We start from the raw sequence: 7,787 nt of genomic DNA on the forward strand, positions 1-7,787 counted from the left end.
CGTCAATTTCTCAAAAAGGTTCCGACGGATTTCGCTCAAATTTTCAGGGAACGTGTCAAATTGATGTAAGAAAAGGTACTGAAAGTTTGGCGGCGCTGCGCGCCGCCGTTTTTGAGATATCGCAAAAATTCGCGAGGGGGGTAAAATTTACCCCCCCCCCCAGCCCCGCGCGGGTTAACCTTTCCATCACATTCAGAGTTCATTCAGTGGGAAGAGCTGCGACAGCCACATGAGTGAATACCAGCGAGAAACAACTAGGACAAGCTCAGCATAGTTGATCGAAGGGGCGGGCGAGGCCGAGCGTCGTCCAACATTATCCGAAAGGAGCGCAGACGATGAACGAGGACGGACGAGCCACGAGGCTCGCCTCGGGCTCTACCCAGCGGACCGGGAAATCAGTGTCAACTGAGCCACGCTCCCCTGAATGTGGACCACTCACCCGCGGCCACTGCACGTCATCCGTCAGCGTATTCCCGCCGCCTGCGGAGGCAGGGATGCCGAGAGCAAGTGGATCGTGTCTGCTGCGCATAATCGTGGGCAACTAGGTCCGGGTAGCGTTACATATGATATGGCATTTTACGGTTTGTGTTTCAGTCCCTGTTGGCTCTATTCAATTTGACGTCAGTTAGAAATAAATCAAAACCCACAAAGTTTGAGCCGCTAACTAGGCGGTTATTGGATGGTCAGCAAAGGTTGCTGTGAAATGATTGGACGAAAATCGTGATAGGTCACCAGGCAGTAGGTCACCCATGGCTGCAAAAATAAAAATTAGCAAATGTGAACTTGTACTTGCTGGCAAATGCGATAGATAAATAGCATACAGGAACTCACCTGTTCAGGTGACCTGCATGCTTGTAAGACTGGCTCAGTGTCTGCACTCTTCTGTTAGTACCCCTTCCCGCGACTGACCTGAGACCTGAGACCTGACCCCTCCCCTCTCCTCCCCTCCTTTCCCTTCCCCGTGACTGACCTGACCGCCGACCATGCCCTCTCGGAGCCGGAATAGATCCGTGTGCGACCAGACGCTCTCGTTCCACGGCCTGACGTGCCGCAGGTCGGACGTCAGGTTCACGCTCTGCAGCTTGTTGTACACGAACCGTCGCGCGTTCCACGGAAAATCGTTGTGTCTGCGAACAAGGCGACAAAATCACATGAGCGACCAGCATCTGTAAAATAAACTAAACAGCAAGTTAATAATGCGCCAAGCTGGGGATGCGTAATCAACGGCCAATGAATTGACATTTGGTTACAGTGGCCTAGCATCGGGAATAGGAAAAGTTTGTCTTCGCCAAATTACCAAAGTTGACGTCTTTGATGAAACCATTTCATTAGTTCCTCTTTTCGCTGCCTCATCTTGGCAAAATTGATTTAATCTATACAGAACCACGTCATCAAAGTATTCATTATTTCATCAAAGCCCGGCTGTTCGCAGTCTCCTGTCTCTTCACATTCTTTGATGTACGCGGCGTGCGCCTGAGATCTATGCAGCTATCCGGCTTTGATTTCCGGGTAGGCACATGATCATATCGAACCGTTATTTCTTGGCACAGCTTGAGACTTCCTGTGAACACTTGGTCCGCATTCCACAAGATATATTGCTTCAACTACAAGTTACAGCTATCCAGCCGATCGACCTTAGGATGTGATCCGTTTAGCTGTTGGTTTGACCCGGGCAGTCCTGTTGTTCCAGCCCTGACCTCCCGCGGTGCGTCAACATGTCAGCGTCGTTTTGGATCGGACGCCTCGGCAGCTTGTTATCACAGATAACACCACAGCTAATGCGGAACGCTCCAGGCCTCGAGGCGCCCTTTTTTGTCGTACCATTCAGGAGGTATGCCACCTTCCCGTGGAGGACAGACGACAGTATCCGGACTCGGAGCATCTGACCCCTTCCCTATACTAGAAGAGGTAGTCCCACTTTACCCAGACGACCCAAGTTCCCAGAGACTGTAACGAGATGCCGGGGCCCGGGCAGGAGTGAAGTGCCGTAGTGCCCGTATAGGTTTGGCCGTTCTGCAAACTTGTATTACTGAAGTGACCGCGGCCGCTCAGAAGTCTGAAATGAACTCATAACGGTGGACTGCTGATACAGCTGGAAAGGCTTCAGCAACGGCGTGACCAAAGTTCACACGGATTCAGTGAACCCTAAATGAGTTGCTTTATTAATTCATGTCCAGAGGAGAGAATATCATTTAGAGAACACGCCGTATTTCGGACGAATTGAAACCACTTAAACAACATTCAGCTTCACCGAACTGCCATTCATTTTAAATATTCAATTTTCCATTCCGACTACCTCACTGGACGCCGTTCATCCCTCGCTGTTGACAGTTACCTTCTGGAACTGTCCGGGAGTCCCAACGGCCAACACGATGTAAAAAAACGTGACAACAAAATACTAGTCAGAAGTTTGAATGCAATTTTTCCAACATCGACAGACAGGATTCCTACTCACTTGTAGCCCGCGGATAAGTGAGTAGGAACTGTCCTTTCACCCAGTCCACCTTCGTTCGCTTTCCCTCACATAGAGTGCCTCTGACCACCCTACCTAGCATCCAGTGCCGTCGGGACCTCCTCTCTCGATACTCAGTCCTTCTCCATCATCGTCACCGACACTGGCTCCTGCTCCGCTACTCTCTCTCTCTCTCTCTCTCTCTCTCTCTCTCTCTCTCTCTCTCTCTCTCTCTCTCTCTCTCTCTCTCGTTTTCCGTCGTCGGCCGACGGAGCCCGCCACTGCGTCATTGTTAGCATGGCACCCGAACGGATCGGTATCAAAGACGATGGCGTTGGTCAGGGTGGCCTCGCTTCGGTCAGAGTGGCCTCGAGTCGGTCGGAGTGGTCTGGCGTTGGTCAGAGTGGCCTCGAGTCGGACAGTCACAGTGGTCTGGCGTCGGCCAAAGTGGTCTGGCGCTGGTTAGAGTGGTCTGGCCGCTTGGTCAGAGTGGTCTGGTGTCGGTCGGTCGCAGTGGTCTGGCGTTGGTCACAATGGTCTGGCGTTAGTCAAAGTGGTCTGGCCGGTCGGAGTGGTGGTGATTGGTAACCAGACAGAAGAAACTGAAAACTGCGGCAATAGGAGGTGGAATCGGTATTAAGTGACCGGATACCAAAATAGCAGGGCCGAAAAGATGAGCAGAAATCATGAGCAGGACTGGAAGTTGTTTTTATTAACTAGTAAAGCTGCCCGGACTGAAGGGATATCCACTGGTGGGTTTGGTTTTCTGCAGAGTGTGGACTGGCACAGCTGCAGTGGTCGGCCTCGTTCACTATTGCAGGAGTCTGGGAAACATCGGCTCGCCGTCTGAGTGGACATCAGAGATCGGTGGGCCACCGCTGAACTCAGCTAGGATCGGTCCTCAAGGGGTGGTTGGTCAGCAGTCAGCAGACAGCGACCAGTGATCAGAAGTCCGTGGTCAATGATCAACATTCATGAGTGGTCGGCTGTCCGTATTCTATCGTTGGCCAGTGATCCAGCCACTGGTCGGTAGTCATGATCGGCGGCGGTGGCGGTCCGTCGCGCCCCAATCGGTCACCGCCGCCGCCCAGAGTCGCATCACTCGACACCCATCGATCAGGGCACCCCGCCGACGCGACGGCTGCGCTCCACTAATGACGGCTCATCGCCGTGTTTCCCCTGACCCGGGCCTCGCCGCTGTCCTCAGCCCTCGCCACTGTCCCTCAGCCCTCCCTGTGGTCCCTAAGCCGTCGCCGCCGTTCCTAAGCCCTCCCTGTGGTCCCTCAACCCTCGTTGCCGTTCCTCAGCCCTCGCCGTCGTCGCTCAGTCCTCAACCTTCACCCTCGTCTCTCATCACTGACTCTCGCCTCGTCCCACGCTCTAACTGCATGGCCACTCACCGACCTCCGCAACGGCTGCCCCTTAGCTCTACCCGACCACTCGTTCCCTCTGCCCAAGTCCCCCTGCGGGTCATTCTGAGAACCCATGTCAGGGGTCCCCCACGGGAGCCGGGGATGCTTCATGCTATGGTCTGGCCATGGTACTCTAGTGCCCGCCGCCGCCGCCACCTCGCTACCATGGCCCCCGATGCCTCACCCCATCCGGCACCGCCTTCGCCCCCTTTACCGCCGCCCCGCCCCCGCCGCCTCCGCCACCCCCACAACCTTTGGATAGAGCCGGGGCGCTAGCAGATTGGTGCGTACTATCTGCCGGACAATCGGCGGGTTCTCCAGTCAACTTCCGCGCCGAGCTGGCCGGCCTGCGGCAGCGGGGGTGGCGAATCGATACAGAGCCGCCGCGCTGGACCCGCGGCGTCCGCGCCACCCGCCGTTTGGCGGTCCCCGATTGGAATTCTCGGCTCGAAATTGGAATTCAATCAGGGCTCGTTTCCAGTTTGTTTACCCATGTGCTGGTGCGGCTTGGGTTTTTGTTATCGGTGTTGTTATTGATGTTGTTACTGCGGCTGATGTTGTTTATGTTGTTGTTGCCGTTGCGGCAATGCATGTAGCCCGGAAAAGTTCGATGTATTCCGCCGTCACTGGTGCAGACCCACCAGTATTTGATAAATCCCACGCAACTTTGTAGTTATCTGGTCAATGGTAATGTAAGCACTTGTAAGTCCAACGCACACATTCACAGGCAAACTACGCACTTACAGATGCTCGCAGAGAGACTCATCATTTCTGAGAGATTCGCGGAGGCATGCATTAGCGATAAATTGTTTTGCGTCGAGGTAATCACTCATGCTAATTTATACGCGGACGCTGCGTTGCGCTTTATTGCTGCGATCTGTAATAGGTAGCTATTCTTGGCAAGACAATGTCATTACTGAATACCTACTGATGGCTACTAATTAGCGTTGCGTGAGGATGAGCGCTAATAATCTTGTACTTACGCATCATATCTACAACTTACATATGAAAGTTCACCTAAAAAAACCGTGACAGTACGCAAGCCTGCGTGTTTCCATCTCCGTGTTGTTGATCGGTCTCCTCAGAAAGTCTCGCCGCGGGGTCGACTTTCTTTCTCCCCTCCCCTCCCCGTCCTCCCTCGACCAACTGCGGGACGGCAGCCAATCCAATTGCTCCCGGCTCTCACTTACAACTGGTAGCAATTAGGTACGGTACACCCAAGAGAACGTCCGCCCCCACGGACCAGGCCGTGACCCGGGCCGCTCAACAGACGCGCGGTAGCCCTTCACGAGACATGAGATCCTGCCGGCGAGCGTCCTTCAGAAACATGGTGACGTTGTAAATTTCACCAGACCTCCGTGCCGCCAGACTGTATCATGGAGCCATGGATGGATGCCGGAAAATATCGCTGAGCTCCTGCCGATCCTTGGCTGGAAGTGGCGCGGGTCTGAATGGAAGGTCATAGGGCGCGGGTTAAGAAGGAGGCGGAGTCCACACCGGGTGAAATCATCCTCTCAGGTCGAATGGAGCGCCTAGCTGATTAATATCATCCATTTGTGCCATATTCTGAGCAGCGCCACTCCCTGGCGCGACTTCATTCTATCGAGCGAGGCGGCCCGTTTGCATAGCTTGCAGTTGTGACAAGTGCTTCTGCGTCCGAGAGAGAGAAAGAGGGAGAGAGAGAGAGAGAGAGAGAGAGAGAGAGAGAGAGAGAGAGAGAGAGAGAGAGAGAGAGAGAGAGAGAGAGAGAGAGACGCCAGATGTGTTCTAGCTGCAGTTCACGACGCTGTTTATTTGCAGTGCAATTTCCTCCGGCAAGTGAGGATGAATAGAAATGAGTTGCCGTGTTGACCAAACGCTTTAGACGTGGGTGAGCGACCAAAAGTGCATATATGTAGAATACAGCTTGCATTTAATACAGAAGTGACGAATGTAACAGGCTCGAAAAGTTTAATAGTTATGGTGACAATTTCTTTTTTAAGTAATGTTCATTCAAATTCTGGTTCCTCTCAGATCCCTGCTATCTGATATGTAAATCCTGAAAATATATTTTTTTATTTTATCTTAGAGCATTCCGAACACTACTGTTTCTTTTCGCACGACCTCTAATTTGAATGCAGTCTAGGTAAGACCAGAGGAGAGCTGTGGTTTCACAAGCACGCCGAGGGTCTTTCTGGAAGTTATTTGCCAAAGTTTATCTACCCTGAGTTTCATTCGACACATTTACGGGCCTATTCTCGGTCGGAAGCCGCAGTAAGTTCAAGAACCACAAGAACCACGTGTTTACTTGGTGACTACCGTGCCCGGAGGCGCTTCTAAGGGCTCTGTTTCTCATTAAAGCATACGACAGAGAACAAAGAAGGTATTGCAGTAGCTTGCTATTTGTGCGCTATGTGACGGTTATTAAATGTTTATTATGTATACCGGTGCTGCTGCTGCTCATGCTATTAATAATGCTATATGAATGACGGAGATAAAGATGATGAAAATCACCATCATCACACCAAGAAGATGATGCTTATCAGAGTCACCTTCATGATAGTGATGGTGGCATTGAAATGCATTCATATGTGATTATTGCGTATTTGATGCATCAGATAGTTAAGCATTAATACAAATGCGAACGGACCAGATAAAATGCCTAAAGATTTGTGGTAGTTGGAAACCTATGTCACATGCAGCGTTTCACTCAACACTTATTTATAAAGGTTTGTGAAGTACAATATTGGACCAAAGAAGGTGCTGATTTTCAATTCTCGTGTAGCTCATCGGAATTATTATACCGACCACATATAAGAGAATAATTAGAAGGCATTGTCTGTAGGCTGTTATAGTTACCTGATTTTGACCCCGCCCAAGATATGTGGTGGAGTAACTTTAGCCAAAATTGCGAATAATTATTCTAACCGTGCACAGTAATCCACTAAGTCCCGAGGTAATCTGAGCTCTCCGGTAACTTCAGGTCGTCTTTCTCTGCAGCTATCAGATGTCAGGTGGACCGATTTTCAGAGATTCAGTAGTCAGGTTCACGGGGGTCCCCCGGAACGTTCCTGACGTGTCTCCGTACTTCACAAGAGAGTCTCCATCTCCCGTCCTTCCGGACACGCGAAATGGAACCGGGATCTGAGGCCGGCTAACGCGCAGTCGTTTTGACGATTCTCTTGAATAATTTATCACAGAACACTGATCCGCGACCGCAAGGGTGTGTCGAGGATCGATGCTCAACCAAAGCGAATAATTTCTACCCGACCGCTAGTCGCAGCTCTATTCTGGTTCTCCGCGTATCCAATGCGCGCTGCAAATACTCTAGGGAATCAGCGTCCGCTTGAAAACAAAATCAACCAGATAATTCCCCGGTCGAACAAACAAAATTCGTTCACCGATCCGCCTCCGAAAAAGAGTTAATACAGCACTTTACGGAAGAAGCGGTGGTGCGCTAATCTACCGGTAAATGGTGAGCGTGAAGTTCTATAGCCTTGGGGGTCAGTCACACTCACCCGTCGATCAGAGGCACTTGGGCGAGTATCTTCCTGGCGATCTGGAGCCGGTGCTGGGCGGAGCCGCGTGCCATGTCTCGCAGCAGCAGGGGTACGCTGATGAGGCCGGTAGCGGCTACTACTAGGAGAATCATACAGACGACACACCAGTGGCGACGGCCGATCTCGGCGCCAGGTGCTCCTTCTGAGGACACAGAGAATAGAGTGAGAGAAGCAGCGAACACAGAGAACAGGAGAGAGTGAGAGAGACGTTCACTGAGGACACGGGAAGGCCAGAGAGGCACCCTTTGTGGACACACAGAGGGTGCACACAGTGGATACACAGGAGACATTGAGAGAGACGGTCACTGAGGACACATGGAACGGGGGAGAGTGAGAGAGACGGTCTCGGACACAGAGAACAGAGAGAGTGACAGGAACCGCGGA

The 7,787-nt window shown here is 51.9% G+C and overlaps 1 protein-coding gene across 1 annotated transcript in view; it reads right to left on the reverse strand.

Annotated features, from left to right (window-relative positions):
• LOC122373722 (dipeptidase 1-like) overlaps positions 1–7,498 on the reverse strand; it is a 43,066-nt gene extending 35,568 nt beyond the window's left edge. Inside the window, exons 1-2 of the mRNA XM_043352060.1 lie at positions 7,362–7,498; positions 971–1,127 (exon numbers count right to left, since the gene is read on the reverse strand). Coding sequence (XP_043207995.1) covers positions 971–1,127; positions 7,362–7,495 — 291 coding nt within the window. The 5' untranslated portion in view covers positions 7,496–7,498. The remainder of the gene's footprint in view (positions 1–970; positions 1,128–7,361) is intronic.
• Positions 7,499–7,787: the final 289 nt, after the last annotated feature.

The sequence above is a fragment of the Amphibalanus amphitrite genome, unplaced genomic scaffold (genome assembly GCF_019059575.1).
Source record: "Amphibalanus amphitrite isolate SeventyFive unplaced genomic scaffold, NRLGWU_Aamphi_draft 001542F_arrow, whole genome shotgun sequence".
Classification (NCBI taxonomy): Eukaryota; Metazoa; Arthropoda; class Thecostraca; order Balanomorpha; family Balanidae; genus Amphibalanus; species Amphibalanus amphitrite.